The sequence below is a fragment of the Temnothorax curvispinosus genome, unplaced genomic scaffold (assembly GCF_003070985.1).
Source record: "Temnothorax curvispinosus isolate PA1 unplaced genomic scaffold, ASM307098v1 QBEX01008582.1, whole genome shotgun sequence".
Classification (NCBI taxonomy): Eukaryota; Metazoa; Arthropoda; class Insecta; order Hymenoptera; family Formicidae; genus Temnothorax; species Temnothorax curvispinosus.
In genome coordinates this window covers 48,409-66,322 of record NW_020218362.1, presented here as the reverse complement: position 1 = coordinate 66,322, position 17,914 = coordinate 48,409, and the positions used below count along the sequence as shown (strand labels likewise).

The 17,914-nt window shown below is 40.8% G+C and overlaps 1 protein-coding gene across 10 annotated transcripts; it reads left to right on the top strand.

The window, feature by feature from the left end:
• The first annotated feature begins 1,404 nt into the window (after positions 1–1,404).
• LOC112457992 (serine/threonine-protein kinase WNK1) lies at positions 1,405–17,767 on the top strand. 10 transcript variants are annotated; one of them, XM_025021352.1, is made up of 21 exons: positions 1,405–1,660; positions 3,283–3,817; positions 4,081–4,223; positions 5,455–5,716; positions 5,849–6,122; positions 6,214–7,388; positions 7,520–7,692; positions 7,783–8,161; positions 8,335–10,247; positions 10,315–10,543; positions 10,653–10,850; positions 11,211–11,285; positions 12,217–14,235; positions 14,320–14,543; positions 14,653–15,211; positions 15,300–15,653; positions 15,788–15,986; positions 16,120–16,208; positions 16,325–16,389; positions 16,558–16,715; positions 16,815–17,767. In XM_025021352.1, exons 2-21 carry the CDS (start codon positions 3,584–3,586, stop codon positions 17,483–17,485), a joined length of 9,393 nt encoding a protein of 3,130 aa, XP_024877120.1. In that variant the 5' UTR covers positions 1,405–1,660; positions 3,283–3,583; the 3' UTR covers positions 17,486–17,767. The 10 variants fall into 10 exon arrangements, with proteins under 10 accessions (XP_024877120.1, XP_024877119.1, XP_024877122.1 ...); XM_025021351.1 differs by having other exon boundaries at positions 14,317–14,543; XM_025021354.1 differs by having other exon boundaries at positions 1,406–1,660; positions 3,283–3,613; positions 3,694–3,817; positions 12,217–14,543.
• The last annotated feature ends 147 nt before the right edge of the window (positions 17,768–17,914 follow it).

Here is a 17,914-nt window from a genome sequence, read left to right as displayed (position 1 = left end):
TCGGGGAAAGGGGGAAGAAAGAAGGAGGAAGGGGGGTGTCGGGAAAGTCGCGTTTGGAGGTTCAACGTAAAAATTCATTGGGTACCGTGATGACTCCATCCTTCATAATGGACTTTCGGCTTCGTATGATCATGCCCACGACCTTCTTCGAGACCTTGGCGGGCATATTCACGCACTGCGCGCACAGACTCTTTCGCTTCTTCAATTTCATGAATTCCTAGACTCTCGACGGCACGAAAGGAGTCATTTTTCCCAGGCACCGCGGCACCGCACACCGCGCGTTCTCGCCGTCCGTCGTCCGTCGTCCCCCGGAGATTTACTTTCAGCTATCGCGGACCGTTGCGACCGTTGCTGTTGCCGTTCCCAATGTTCTCATGGTGGCATCTACATAACAGTGGCGCAAACGAGGCGAGGACGAACGAACATATCCGCGCGTCCGCGGACCAACACAGACTATCGCGCACTATCGCGGACGGTTGTGAATCGTGGAGTTTGGAGTAACGTGAGTCGCGAGTGGTCGCGAGGCGATCAAACCCGCAAACCGCCATCGTCCGACAGCGACAGATAGCGACATTAGCGACTTAGCGTCAACGGGTGGGTCTCCATGTGCGCGATATCGCTCGGGTGTCCGGCCCACGCCATTGGTCGTTTTCATCTTCGGGCTGTTCGGAAGTGAGTTTCCACTGAGCGCGTCACGCGTCGCGTCATCACAAGTTAACCAATCAAAACATCCCATTTTATTACATTACTTGTGACGGTATCAAAATGGGATGTTTTGATTGGTTAACTTGTGATGACGCGACGTGTGACGCGCTCAGTGGAAACTCAGCCTAAGCTTGCTCGTAAAGCTCCTTGCACAATGCTAGGCAATAGGCAATAGGAACAGGAAATAACAAAAAAATCGTTAATTACAATTTAAAAAATTCGTATGCTGTGATTGGTTGGCAACAGGCAATAGGCACAGAATTTCCAACGTGACGGAAACTCTGTGTCTATTGCCTGTGTCACTGTTTATTCTGCATTTATACATGATTTCTGATTTCTATTCCCTGTTCCTATTGCCTGTTGCCTAGCATTGTGCAAGGGGCTTAAGAGAAGCAAGATGCATATATATGAGAAAAAAAGATTAGCGATTGTTCTGTTGATCAAAGTCGCTCATTGGGCGCGTTCAGCAGACCAAGCCGCGGAGTAGCAGTCAAACGTGCGTGGCTTTTACTTTTAGAACCAACCACGCAACGCAGAGTGTTGATAAGACGAAATCAACAGTTGTGTCTGCTGAACGCGGCCATTTTGAATTGGACGGGCTGTCTTTCGCTAGTCGCCGTCGCGTCTACGTGATTCGCCGTCCATGGCCGAGACGGTCTGCAGCGGCACCACCTAGCATCGCGCGCGCGAGACTCGACAGTCGACGACACGTCTCGGGGCAGTCGGGTGAGTCGGGCCGCCAGTGGTGCCAGTCGGCAGTCGCCAGGTCGCCAGACGGCAGGCAGCAGAGTCAAGAGTGGTCAGACGGCCGAGCTGGGCCGAGCTACGTCGATTAGCGCGCACACTGCCGCTTTGCGCATAGCACCGTGAGAGTGCGTAGCGTTCAGTGCTGGAAGAGAAAAAAAAAATGGTGGTTATTTGGGTGTAGTCGGGGCGACGTGTCTGCAACACAAATGTGAGTACCGGCTGGCTGAGGGATTTAAACGGAGTGCTGTTACGTTTGTGCGCAATCTGGCGCAACCGCGGGGCGCGGGTTGCCAGGAATGATCGTGGCCCGTGTCCGGTAGGAACGAAAATACGAGAGAGCTCTCAGCGCGGATTCTCTCCCCGCATGAAAACCCGAGGCCGAAGTAGGTACTGGCTCCGCTCTTTCTCTCTCGCACCTCCGCGTCACATGTATACGTCGCGCGGGCATCATTGGCGAGATACATTATCAGTCAAAAATAACGGCGCGCCGCATGACGTGCCGCGGGGCGCCGCGGCCTCGGCCTCGGCGCTCGGCTCGGCGCCACCTCGCCGCCACCTCGCCCGTCCGACGGCCGACGGCACGTCGCCGCCGCGCTCGCGATTTGCGATACGATGCGCGCAAAACGTGGCGCGACGAGCGATATTTTTGGGATAGATGGCACATTATCTTCTCCGTCTCTTCTCGCGCGTGCGGTGCTTTAACGCCACCGTGCGCCGTACGCCGTGCGCCGTGCGCCGTGCGCCTCGCCGTTCGCCATGCGTGTGCAATGAACGGGTGTGCGTCGTTTGATTTGCGAGTCTCTCTGTGTGCGTGTGTTATGTGTGTGCGCGCGCGCGCGAGAGATCTCCCTCGACCGCCGTGTAAACGCGGCTTCCTTTGCCCCCCGTGTCAACGGGTCGCGCGCGCCGTTGGACTGTGTCGGTGTGTGACACGCGCACGTATGTACGCGCGTATCTACGCCTCCGTGCCGTGCATCTCTCTGTGCGCGCTGCGCGCGTGTTGGTACGTGTCGAGACACCCTATATATCGTCATATTTTTCAAGCGGCGTATCCCCACGGTACTGACGGTACTTGACAACATTCTGCGACTTTAACGGCAGAAACGTGTCTCTCCGCGTGTCTCTTTGTTTGCGACACGCTCGCGCGCGTGTATCTTTCACCGATCAAAACACCGACGTGCTCCTACGTCTCCGACGACTCCGACTGTTCCCTTGATTGACGCGTTGATGCCATTGATATAGTTTGATAGCAAATTGATTTGCGGCGATTCTCCGTTTAGGGTCCGTGCGTCTATTATGTGCATGTACCTCCGTCACTCTTGATTTATTGCTAAACGGGTAATGTTCGTAACTAGAGCGGTTAACAAATGTGTTTTGATGTCAGATGGAGATAATTAGAGACATATCCCTGTGTGAATTGACTCAGCATCGGCACTCGTATTGACTTTTGTTAACTATTTTTTATATATATTTTCCAAGTATGCACCAAGTATCGTGAAGTAAACTGTAGATGAAAATGGTCTCTGCAATTAAGACAATAGTATTTGTTGGGGCATTCCAATATTCACTGTCGGTACTGAAAATCTATAGTTTACATCACGTATACTATAGATTTTCAGTACTGGCAGTGAATATTGGACAGCAGCCTAAATGTTACATATTTATTTACAACTTTTTATTAACAAGTCAGTTTTTATTAAATTAAACTTATTTATTACACGGATTTCTATGATTACAACTTAGGATCTATGTTGTTATCATAAAATAAAAATGTTAATTTATAATAGAATTTTCATGCAATAATTGGACGAAATTGTTCTCTGATTTCAGATCCTTTCAGTTCCTCGGGTACTAGAAATTCGCTATCCAGCTCTCGGCAAATTGTATGGCGGGATACATAGCCCAAGTCCAAAATGTTACAGATACGGATATTTTAAATCTCATAACAAAGACTGCTCGTTAAGAGATATATAGTCACGATTGGAAAAGTTTTAATTCGGTTACATTGAGGAGGCGACGATAATATGAATCTTATTAATTTTACATCGGGGCGAAGCTGAGTGTAGAAGCGCAAGGGAAAAGGGAAAGTAATTTTGTGAAATAGGATCTTAAATAAAGTTGGTTATGTGCAATGCCGAGATGCTACAATGACAGCAAGACAGTGAGTTCAGTGAGCAACAACTGTAAGCACAGTACAGACGATATTATATTAACGCAATCGCATGCTTTCTCGATTGGAAGTCAATTGAACATAGACGAAGATCCCTCGGTAGTTGAAAAATCACACAGACGGCTTCGGTGTGACCTAAGTCCTGTCCCAACAAGTACAAACTCCAATTTAAACATAAAGCTTCTTGGTTTAAAGGTAAGATTTTTACGGTATACACGTATATCTTTACATATGTATATTTTTATAGTGTATTTTTGTATTGTTTACATTTTTACATTCTGATAAATTCTAAATAAGTTTTACGTTCTTAAACATTATGTTACGACATGTAAGATATGTTGCTTGAAATAGATTCCATGTCATTAAAAATTAGATTTAAAAAGTTCACGTAATTATTTAATATGAGAAATACAGTTATAATTTTGAATAATTTCTTTATATTTTTTTTATCATTGTAGAGTGATAAAGGTACTCGTCAGGATCATCAGGTGAGCACTGGATCTGGGGGGCACAGAGAAAAAAATAGGGAGACTAAAAAGAGAGCAGCTATAGAAAACACAGTGCGTGGATTCTTCTCATCTGGCCACAGCAGGCAGGACAGGTATAATGATGTCTGTATCAAAAATCATGCTTCTTACATTGTCATTTGTTACACTTTATTATTCATTTATAAACTATTTTTTTTCAATTGTAATCTATAAATCTCTTTTCTAACTAATTATGATAAATTTCTGTTTAATTTTTCTAAGTATTCTGCTTTACAAAATTCTATTATTAATTGCGCATTTATGTAACTTTGTTACTATAGTAGACTCTTGATGATTCAAGGGGAAGAGTGGATATTAATCTTGTATGTACATACATATGTTATGAACACTGGGTAATCTCTAAATTGCTTTTTCTTTGTTTGATGTAGTACATTTGCAATGAATTACAAAATTTATTTTTTAGATGTAACGAGTAGAATGAATAATATGAATATTGATGATGTAAAGATATCAATGATAAAATTAAAAAAATGTAAATTAAAAGCTAATTTATTTAATTTACATCTAAATTAATATTTTTAATGCTATTATTCTGCAATTGAATTAAACTCTTCTGTTTCAATAATCGAGAGTATACTTAATTATAATTACATAATAAGCTTGTTGTGCACCAATGTGACAAAAATGCTTTATACAAATAAGTAGTTTATATTAATAAATATATTACTAACTACGCAATATAGAAATATATATTATATACACATGTATATATAGCAGATTTAGAAATAACAAATATGATTTTTCTGTATTCTGCAACTCTTTGCTTTTCAAAATTTTTCTGTAAAAAAAAAAAAGATATTCTTAAAAAAAGAGATTCACACAGATATTAGATGACTCATCCATATAGAGTTATACTTTCTTTTGAAGAATTTTGTGTGTATATGTGCATGTATGTGTGTTTAAATAAATAAGACGTGATTGAATAAATCACCTAAAATTCTGATAGGAAAAGTATGACATTTCATATAGATGTCATTTAATGTCTGATGTTACATATATGTATATGTGTGTGTGTGTATGTGTGTAAACGCTTTTTTTTATTCTACAATTAAAAAAATTAAATTTCCTGGAAACAAGCTTCTCATTAATTTAAACATTTATGTTACTTATTATATGTTTTGACCTTTGAATTAATTTATATTTTTTTCCTAAGATCTTAGTAAAACAAATGTCGAAAAAATTAGATTGAAATTGGTATTTTTTGTCCTATATGAAATACTTGTGTGAAATAAAATCGATTCTGTCTGGTTTGTTCAATATAAAATTATCTTCGTGGAATTTCAGGTATGAGACAAATAGGCAACGTTCTTCAGGTGGAACTGGCGGAGGCTTGTCTAGTTTATGTCCCAAGCTGGTGGCCAGTGGAGGCACTGGCAGCCAAAGTGGCATTAGTTTGGCAGTGGGCCACTTAGCCTCTCAGGAAAGCGGAGGCCCTTGCGCAGTTGTAACGACCCAAAGGATCCACGCACACAATCACAAACGCCAAAGAAAGCTAGCTATTGTCGCGCAGGCAGGTCCTAGTGCCAACACTACAGGTGATAGGAAGGTTAGTTAAATTGCATGTGCTAAATTAACACGGAAACGTTCAAACATTCATTGTATAACACGATTAAGAAATATCACTGTCATATACTTCAAATTGTCATTGTGATTTAATGTCATTTTGTGTTTTGTGCAGGTATTATCCAATATAAGTCGTTCGGCTAGTATTTCCAAAAAGCAAATTCGAGCACAGCGACACGATCAGAGTACTGATTCTTTATCTATAACTAGCAACGGTCTGTCGACCAGTTCACCATCTTCTAAAAAGAAAGTACTATCTGCCTTGCGTATCTCTGATCGATCATCCACCCAAAGTGTGAATTCATCATCCTTAGATCATGAAAATGATCGTAGTTTCAGTGATGCTGAAGAAGCAATCGCAGCAACGGAGAATGCGTTTGCCACACCAGGTAAAATTTTCAAGATTAAAATAAAATTGTATGATATCTAAGAGATAAATCTATTGAAATTTTATTATATATTTTATATATATATGTATAGGGTCTAGTTCTACACCTTCTACACCAATTAGTAAAGTAAAATCAGCAAAATTCAGCAAAGATGAGGAAGCAAATGTGGCACGTGATATTCTTGCAGAACGTACCGATTCATCAAGGAACGCTGCAGATGTGCAACACGTGATTTTAAATGAGTTCGAACAAAGAAATGTTATGCCAATAAAACCATCTGTAGTACACGAATTTCATGCGGTTAATCAGGAAAGTATTACAAATGATAAGCAAAAATCATTGTTGAGCTCTACTCTCGGCGCCAGATCAATTAGTAATAACGACCAAAAAGTTCTGAAACATAAAAATACAAATTCTGGAGAGAAAATGATTGAACATCATAGTAGTAAAGACGTCGAATCAACTAACATAGAAAAAGATGTAAATGATACTATGATATCGACAGAGATAGAAATGAATTCCACAAACGATAATAGTGAAGGTAAACAAGCAAAAAGTAGAGAATCCGTAGGGTACACGGATAGTGGTGATAATGGTGCAGATAAAGAGACCACAGAACCTTTGAATACCGTAAGTAGCGATAAGAAGGAGAAGATATCGAGGGTCAAAAGTAACACAGGTTTAAGCGAAGAGGTAATTAAAAGTTCGAGGTTTGTAACATCAAAGGTATTGGAAGAGATAACGGATGCCGACACCAAGACGGTGGATGTAGAGAAAGAGGTGGAGGAGGAAAGAGTTACGATATACGATGACGATGGCACCAGCATCAGCGACATAGTAGCAGCACAGGCGCTTCATGAATCGTTAAGTAAATTAGGCAAAGTTCCGCCGTTAGACACCGAGATGGGAGAGGTGCAGAATAAAAATTTGCGAGACGAGACAGAAATAAGAGAGCATCCTGAAAAGGATATAGTTACGCAGGAGGAAACGGTGGAAGGTTTTATTGGTCCATTACTCGACGAAAACTTTAAGGCGGATGAAAAATTGTCGCAAAAAACAATGGCAATGGAAGAGGTGCAAAATTTATTAATGAAAGTTAAGGTGCAGACTGTCGAGGACGACGATGATGAGGAGAAAGCCGTCGGTATTTCACCGGATGGAAGATTTCTGAAATTTGAAGAGGAAATTGGTCGTGGCAGTTTCAAGACTGTTTATCGCGGGTTAGATACTCAAACTGGCGTAGCTGTAGCTTGGTGCGAGTTGCAGGTAAGATATCCTTTTAAATATGTACAATATGTCCATTAAGTGAGACAAGTATTTGAATAAAAAATTTTATATTAATTAAAATTTGAAAATCTTTTTAGTTAATACATTAAAATAACGCTTATTTTCCGTAGGAGAAAAAATTGAATAAAACAGAGAGATTGAGATTCAGGGAAGAGGCTGAAATGTTAAAAGGATTACAACATCCGAATATTGTAAGGTTTTATGATTATTGGGAAGTTACACTTACTCGTAGAAAATATATTGTACTAGTCACTGAACTTATGACATCGGGAACATTGAAAACGTAAGTTTTTTATTATTTATGGAGTTAAGTTCTTTATTGTTTATAGAGTGTTATTGTAGCACATGTTTTTAATTGGCTGTATTACAACAGATATTTGAGGAGGTTCAAGAAGATTAATCCTAAAGTAGTAAAATCTTGGTGTCGGCAAATCTTGAAAGGCCTGAGCTTCCTTCACTCTAGGTCACCGCCCATTATTCATCGTGATTTGAAATGTGATAATATTTTTATCACGGGTACAACAGGAAGCGTGAAAATTGGCGATTTAGGTCTTGCAACATTGAAGAATCGTAGTTTTGCAAAAAGCGTTATCGGTACACCGGAATTTATGGCGCCTGAAATGTACGAGGAGCATTATGACGAGTCAGTCGACGTTTATGCCTTCGGAATGTGTATGCTCGAGATGGCTACTAGCGAGTATCCATATTCCGAATGTACAGGACCAGCACAAATATACAAACGCGTAGTATCGGTAAGCATGTATTACAACTTCAACCTTTTATGTCAATTAGAACAATTCTAGTTGTCTATGATATCGATATTTACGTACGAGGGATAATTATCTTTATAAATTTTATGAATATAATTTAACATATAATGAAGAGGAATGATATGATATTCTGAATAGCAATTTATATTACGCAGGGTGTTAAACCACAGAGCTACGATAAAGTTGAAAATCCAGAGGTACGTGATATCATAGAAATGTGTATACGTCTGAAGAAAGAAGAACGACCGCTTGTTAAGGACTTACTTAATCACGAATTCTTCGCCGATGATGTTGGACTGAAATTAGAGATGGTATCGCGAGATTCGGCGGTTGCGGATATGGAGCAGTCGCGTGTTGAGTTTAGATTGCGTGTGCTGGATCCTAAGAAGCGCAGCAACAAACACAAGGAAAACGAGGCGATACAATTTGACTTTGACATACAGACTGATAACGCGGAAGAGGTAGCTTTAGAAATGGCGAAATCTAGCCTGATATTAGAGGAAGATGCTAAAGCGGTGGCTAAGATGTTGAAATCGCAAATTACCACTCTATTGCGAGAACGAGAGGAACGTAAAGCCAAAGAAGAGAAGGAACGCTTGGACAGGGAAACTGCCGCCACAGCCACAGAAGTCACAGCAGCTAATGCTGCAAACGCCGAGAACTTGCTACAGCAGCAACTGCTTCTTCAACAAATGCAATTGCAGCAGCAGCAGCAGCAGCAACAACAGCAACAGCAACAACAAATTCAATCTAATATTAGTATGCAAATGCAAAATCCAGTCCCGATGCAATTGCAACAAACTCAAATGCCCATTCAACAACAGCAACTACAATCGACCGGTCAACAAGCTCAACAGCATAATTTACAAGCGCAGCAGGTTCAGTTGGTCCAGCAACAACCGATTATCCAACAACAAACGTCGGTCGTGCAGTCCCAACAAGCACAACAAATGCAATATCAACAGCAAATACAGCAGCAGTATCAACAGCAACAACAGCAACAGTATCCTCAACATGTTCCGCAGAGCTTGAACGCGAATTCTCCACAATGTTCGACTCCGCAAAACGTTCAGGCTCAACCTCAATTTCCACAGGTGCCGCAGCAGATGCAACAACAGCAGCAGCAGCATGTTCAGCAGTTACAGCAACAGCAATATATACAGTTGAATCAGATGAGTGTTCCGCAACAAATTCCTCATCAGATACAGCAACAAATGCAGCCTCAAATGCAGATGTTGTCCCAACAGCAACAGCAGCAAATGCATCAACAGCTTCAACAACACGCGCAGCAACAGCAATACGCGACGCAATCGCAACTTCAGCATGTTCAGCAGTTACATCAACAACATACCGTTGGTTCGCCGTCTGTTCAGAATCAGCAATACTATCAGCAGAACGCTGGTTCCTCGGGATACGTATCAGCGGGTTCTTTGTATCAACAAACCATGCCGCAACAAATATTTCACACATATACCACGTCTACTAATCCCTCTGGTCACGTAGAAATTTTATCGTCCACTCAAACTGCGACGCAGATTTACTCTCACACGAGTTTACCCGCGGGCGCGATGCCCGCATCCTCACAGTCGCAATACATCCCATCGACAGGTCAAGTTCAAACATCTATACCATCGGGCATAAGTGTCAATAATACGTCGGCTGTGACTCATATGCAAAATGTCCCGACCTCGACGATCCCCAATATACAAAGCGCGCCCGCTTTGCTCGGCAATACCGGCCCACAGCCTCAGTCTCAACAAAATATTCTCGTGCAAATGCAGTATTCGCAAAACGCGAATGTCATGCCCAATTCTATTTCGATAACGCCCAATATAGCGAACGTCTCAGCGCAATCATCCACTAATCTGCAGCAGCAACATCAACATTTTCTTTCGAATACGGATCAATGTCCCACGACTGACAGGTCTTCCCTGATAAAACAAGATACAATGGATTCAGTGCTGTCTCTGCCACCAGATCTACCAATTAATTTACAGCAAGATCAAATTGCTACACCTGCTCCAGTCACAACGGGCGTTTCACAGCAGAGTGTAGCGTCAAACGATGGGTAAGACAAGATGGAATAAAGACGAGTAAAAATAATTGTAAACTTAATTAAATATTTTATCTTTTAGAGTCACGCCAGAAAATTCCGAAAGCGTTCCCGCTTCCGAGAGAAGCCGGATAAAACGTACAGGAACTAAACGTAAGAAGCCGGGCATTAAATTAACAGTCTTGTCTGTCAGTAGTGGCGAAGGACAATCAATGACTGTCGAGTGCCAGTTAGATACGAGTAAACAAAAGACTGTTACCTTTAAATTTGATCGAGACGATATGGTACCTACAGACATTGCCAATAATTTGGTAAGGATATATTTTGACATCTGACATCTATATTTTGACATTTACTTAATTATATATTACCTTTTGTCTCACATTATTTTTTCTTTTTCTTCTCTCTCAATGTATCCAGGTTGCTGAAAATCTATTGCCGCAATCTCAATGCGAGACGTTCGTAGAATTAATTGAAGACATTGTCAAACAATTGCGGTTGGATCCTACGCGAGCCCTACCTTTGGTAGCACATGGTCCACCTGATCAATCTGCCGGTGGAAGCCCGGTTACAAGTCGACGTCCTAGGGATCGCGACCACAGTCTCGATACAGCTAAGGTATAACTTTTGTAGCTATTAAAGAATAAGCTAGGCATTAATGTCATCGCCAAAGATGCAGTGTGTGTGATGTAAATGATATTTACATCATATTTTGTAAAATTTTCGCGATTACTTTCTTTATCATCGCGTGAAAATTTTATGTGCTCTTTAAACATACAGATGCGTCCAAGACAATGATTCGCATAAGTAATGTGGTCATTTTCTTCTCAAATGGACCAATTTGCATTTCCATTTAAAATCGAACTATAATCCAGGGCAGTAATATTAAAATAGCATAGGGGACTTTGTGTGGAACATATATTTTCAATATAGAATCAAGGGTATGCATATAATTGGTGTGTATGGTTTTGGACGCAGCAGGTGAGACATGGCTCGCTAACACGTCAAAGCAGCCACCGATCGTCGTACAAAGTCCACCGTAGACACCGTTCGGTGAGTTCATCGATCCCACCGTCCCTTCTCCTGTTTCTCCTACACATTTCAGAGTTATATTCGTGGACGCTTATGCATTTCATTTTTGTTACACTTGCAACCAATTATGCCCAGACTCGGACACTTGTTAGGCCATTTATAATTTTGTCTTGTTATAGGTTCACATTATGTATGCAGAAATCTAAGAAAGTTCCGAGATTTAAAAAAGTTTTTGTTTTTTACGGTAACACACCGATTTCTTTCATAACACAGAAAGAAACGAGTACTAGACGTGTGATTTCGATGAAACTATGACCGGGAAATTGATTTGGGTGTTTGGAAATTTTTTGAAAATGTCAGAACTTTCTTGGGATTGATTTACATCATATTTTTTACACTTTTTTTCGCAGATTATCTTACATCATTACAGTATATGTAAAACGTATATGTACAAAGCAATCACGTATATGCATATTATAATATTATTTTGTGTGCTGTATTCATCGAACGTATTGATTTATATATTGAAAAATAATTCTACGTATTTTTATTTTATGAAAATCTATTATTTTACGACAGTCTTGATTAGAAACATTTTATAAATATTGCAATAATCGTTATGTTCTCGTACATATAAGAACATATTTTGCATCATATTTTAAATATTGCACTATAATAAAATTTGGTAAACTGTTATTTCTATTGTGTAAATAAAAGAGCAAAGAGATGTTCTTACAATGGATATTTTTATAAAATTATTTCTTCATGAATGTTTTTAAAATACGTTTTTTAAATAAGAAAATTTGATAAGATATATCTTGAAGTTTATGATGCAGAATTTTTAATATGTTTGTTAAATATATTGGATATATACACACGGGTCATTGTTTATATTATATATTTATTTACTACCAAGTATTTGAAATAATAATGAATATTTTATTCATTTCAGAGAGACGAAACTTCAAATACTTCTACTCCAACGAAATTGTTGCCGATCGATCAGATTATTTCTCATATTGCCAATACCAGTTTGGAGAAGCAGCAAGTCGCTCAGACTCCTGATAGTCAAGCCGGTGCCGAAAATACATCAGCCGAAGCTTCCAGGAGGTCATCTACATCTACACAAAATACCGACACTTTAACACCTACAAATATACCGAGTGACCCGACGGATAATCAAGAAACTATCGTTTCTGCAACGTCCGCGGAAACAGTTGTGGAAGCACAGCATAATATTCAGGATGATGCTAGTAATTCGGCCTTTAAATCTTATCAAACAACTACAACGCATGCTCAGACTCAAATACAGGATACAATAGTGAGCGCAAGTAATGCAAGTGAAGCATCGAAAGAATCTCAAGAACAGCAAGATGGAGTAGATGTAAAGGAATCTGGAATAATTAAAGAAATAAATGCGGCCGACGTTGCTGCAGAGATATCGACTTTAACGGTACCGACGCCAATGCGCAAAGTTTCTCGCTTCTTAGTTAGTCCTGTGACCGAACAAAAAAATATCGCACCTGAAGGGGAATCTTCTGCCGGTGAAAGCATAGATCGTACAAATATCGCAATGTCGCAGTCAGCATCGCAATCTGTTGCACCTGTTACGAACGCGGAGCTTATATTGAAAAATGAGGAACAAATAAATCACACGGAGGCAAATGTTTTAGAAATTCAGAGTGCAACGACGCACGAACAAACTAACAATAACGAAACAATAGTTCAGAATATTCCGTATGCCATAGAACAGACAGACAGCGCGCAACAAATCTTACAGCCGGGACAACAGTCGATCGGACTGCAGCAGAGCATTATTCAAATGCAAACTCTGCAACAAGTAACGGGACACGTGCAACAAACCACGACTATCGGACAGTCGAACCAGCATACCATAATCGTCCAGGGTTCTACGATAACGTCGCAACAAATACCTCCAGCTAGTATGCAGCATTTTGTGCCGGTTAAATCGCAGGAGTTGCAGCCTCAACCGCTCCATTCGAATGGAATAGTCCAAACACAGGCGCAGTATCCAAATCAACCGATGATACAACCCAATGTTGTAATGCAACCACCACAGCAGCAAATTCCTATACAGCAAGGCATAATGCAGATGCACGTACAAGCGGAACAGATGCAGGTCCAGCGTCCGGTGGTTCAGCAGCAATTCATTCCGCAACAGATGCAGCCTCCGACGCAGCAGTATGTGATGCTATCGGGCCATATGCAACCGGTGCAATCAACGCTTATGGACGATCGAAATCGTAGAGTGTCGAGTTTGTCCACAGCATCCAATGTATCCACAGACTCTCAAATTTTGGAATCGTCCGGCATAGCCGAGGAAAAGAGGCAAGGCGTGAACACAACTAATATACCTGTAACACATATGCAACACATACAAGTTGTTTCGCAAGACATCCCCGGTACAATGCCGTTGCCGCAAAGCGCTATAGAAACCACTCAATCTCATCAAAACGTGCAACATGTTCCGGGAACCATCCCTCCATCCATGCCGGTACCTGCTTCTGCACATCCGGTTGCTGCCGCAGACATTTCCACACCTAAAGTCCCCGTTAAAACGAAAGAGATGTCCTCGACGCTTCCAGATCTTGCGCAAAATTTAGCAAATATACTTTCCAATCCGAAATCAAAATCTGCCACGCCTCATCCTTTGACCAACCACGAACCAGCTGCTGTTCCTAACGTTGCCGCTTCCGCATCAGTTGACTACAAACCTGTGCAATCCGAGCAGTATTTTCAGCCTATACAACCGGAGGCGAGTCAACTGCAAATTCAACCGCCTATTCAACACAATTATCAAGGGCAGATTGTGCATCAGGGATATCAGGGACAGCAGAACTTTCAGCAAGCGTTTCAAAATCAGCAGGTGCTTCACCAGAATCAAGTGCAGCCGATACCACAGTCGGTTCCGTTAACAATCCCTCAACAGATTGACGCGCAGTCACAGATGGTGCAGTCCATTCTTCAGAGTGTATCGACTCAATCGACCGCTCAAGGAAATTGGATCGTGACTAATCAAACTCCTTTACAGCAGCCGATACGACATGTACAACCAAATCAGCTGCAGCCGCTGCCAAATCAATTGCAGTTACAACAAATTCCTTTGCAGCCGCAAATGCATCAGCAGATCATGCAAGACCAACAACACAGCGAATCTCCCGCCATATTAGATCAATCACACTTACATTTAAAGCTTCCGGAACAACATTTGGCCAAATCTTCGGAAATTGAGAATCTGGAATCTTCGAGTTCAAATTGGTATGTACATTTATCGATTCAATTCGATAGCAACAATACAGAAGAAAAACGACACGAAATATGAAACGCTTTATAACTTGTCTTTTTAAAGTTTACTTTATCATTTCAGTATACGCCGTGCTAGTTCCGATTGCCAGTTACTTACATCCGAAAATGAGAATTCCAGTCACGATGTGACGCCTGAGCACACTCTTGTTGAATCCATCGATTCTACATCGATTCTGCAACAACAGTTGTCGCAATCACAGCAGCAGCAACAGCAACACCGCAAACTCAGTCAACAGAATTCGTTGGACAAAATGTCGGATATAAACTGCGTCGGGACTGTTGGAGGTGGTGCAGGACCGCAAACTATAGCTGACTTACATCAGAAACTTGTACAATTGACAAGTCAGCCGTCGGAATCGCTGAACGTTGGTACACCACCTATAAGCTATCCTGCCACACCTCATAATAATCAAGTGGTTGGAGGGTACGACGCGTATATGCATTCTTTGCAACAGAAACTATATAATATTGGCGTGCCAGTTTCGTCTGCGAATGCCGCATGTCCGTTATCTCCTCAAACAACAATACATTCCTCCACTATTCTCACCGATACGCAAGCCGACACGACTATCGAGGGTTCCACTATAACGCAAGACAGTTCTGGTGCACTTTCACAAACTGTAAGTCTTTTTATGTTGTATTATACTTGATATACGCAAATGGTGATTCTCGTTGTCCCAAAAGTATCCGTATAAAATTTCTTTTCAGAATGTGGAATGTTCCCTTGACAGTCCAACACCAGGAGCTCCTACAGGGTCCGAAAATATGAGCCCAAGCAAAGAAAATGTAAAGATGCGAGCTCAAAGACCGGGATCCCGTTTACAAGAATTGGAGCAGGAATTGGCTAAGATTCATCACAGAGGATCGGTTTTCTCAGCAGCTCCGAATCAGCCATTAACACCGCCTACATCCGTACAAACGCAACAATCTGTGCAAAATTTGTTGACGACTGCCCAGCCAGTGTCAGTGGTACCTGTGGCTACTGTCACTCCTAATATCGTGACACCACGGTCTGGTACCAATACTCCAATTCAGGCAGAACTCCAAGACGCTACTAATGAGGTAATGTCTATTTTCTGCAATGTTTTGCGTTTGGTGTCACACTTTTAGCTTTCTAAAATATAGCAAAGTTATGACAGAAATTATTTTATAATACGTCTGCTTTTTTAAATAATGTTGGAACATTAATTTTACAGAAGGCGAATCCTACTCAGCCTATTAGAAAAATATCAAGATTTGTGGTTTCTAAAGTTGCGGGTCCGCCTACTCATGGCAATGTTGCTATTAATCAACAACAGGTTGTTGATGCTGCAAGATCTCAATTACAACAAACGGAAGAATTAAAAATTTTAGAACGGCAAAATATTCTTTCTCATCATACAGATGATCTACATGGTAAGAGATTTTATTTAAACGACGAAAATTTAGCAAAAACTAAATATTTAGCAAAAGCTAAATAAATATAATAATAAATATATATGAACCTCTTTGTGTATAGAGATATGTGACACATATTTACTAATTATAGGTGTATCTGCACAAATACTTCATAGTCGAGAGAATTCTGTTCCGCCAACTGTACAGGCAATTCATGGTACTAATATTTCAAATATTGAAGTAAGTTTTATAGCTTTATTATTATTGTCAAATAAAAATATAAGAATTATGAAATTAATTAATTATAATAAAAATAACGCAATCAGATGGTAATAATTTATTATCTGATATTACAGCCTGAAAAAGAAGAGAGATTTGTAGCTCTTACACCGAGTGAAGAATACCAATTACTTATAAAAAGGTAAAAATATTTATATCGTGACATTTAAATTTATTCTTTTATTTAACAGAACGTATGCAAAGATACATCTAAAATATCAAAAGCTAGGAAGATAAAAATAAATTATAGATATTAATTCACGATTTGCTTACTTTTTAAAAAATATAGAACAATTTTTATTATATACAGACAAACTTCGGAACTAGAAACATTGCAAAGAAGACACAGGGAAGAGTTGGAACGTTTCCAACAACAACAACTACAATTGCTTATACAGCAACAAGCAAGCGCGCTTCATCATCAGCATCATCCGTTGCTTTACCATACGGTTGCAACAAATATTTCCGGTCAGCAATTAATTTCGTTAAAATCATTTATTATGTATACACGTATTCTTATTTGTACAATGCATATTGTAATTGATGTGTCATTTTGTTATTTGACAGGACCTAGAATTCCAGGAATGGAGGACTATCTGATGTTTGGTACAGCGCCGCAGACTCCCCTGCAGAAAGGGCCGAACAACTATCCTGACACGGATGAGACTTTACGGCTGGCCATGCAGAAATTGAAGCAGACTCCACTGCAGCTTCAACCGCAGCAGGCATCGGCTGGAATACCGCATGCTTATGTTATTCCAATTCCAGTAGTGCCTTCTGAAAATATGCAAAGTGTAGTTTCTCAGCAAAGTAATAACTGCTCGAATGATATATCCGAGAGTATTGATACGACGCACAGCACGGCGGTTGGAAATCCGACGCAGTACCAATTCGCTCCTATATTATCAGAAGGAACGAATATCCCGTCGACAACTGGACCGTTATCCGCGCCCGCGCCCTTATCGATACCCGGCGCGACAAGCGCCTACATACAGTATCACGAGGGCCAGCCGCTACCGAATTTTCAGACTTTCAGCTGCACACCTCACGGCGGTTTCTTTTTGCCAGCTGGCTATCGGCTGATATATACGCCGCCCACGACTCAATCTCAGCCGGCGACACCTGCCACGTCTCATGTGACAAGTTCTTCGCGTGACGATACGCCTCCGACGGCGGAGCCGCACTACTCGACCACCGTCGAAAACTCAATGATTCCTCCTTCGCATTCGGATCAATAACGCAACATTCGGCTCACACGCTTCTATATTTTTCGGTCAATCTGCGTTCGTTCTTAGTTTAACGCGTTAGTTTAACTCAGTACTGTTAGTGCAGAGTTTTGCATCGTTATCGTCACGAATGTAACCCGAATATATAATTTGCTGTGAAATGCGCGCGCCATTGCTAGACATTATCATAAAGGTGCGAAGACGGATCGAACAAAAAAAAAAAAGAAAAGAACATGAGTGGAACTATATGTAATGTTTTTCGATGTATGACGCACTTGCGTATATTAAACAAAATATCAAATATTCTCGCTATCTGAGCGTGTGCATGATATTATGATATGTGCCTCGCAGCGGAAGTGAAGCGGAAATAATATGGGAAGATACTGCGAAGAAGCGATACATATATATATATATTGTATATATATATATATATATATATAT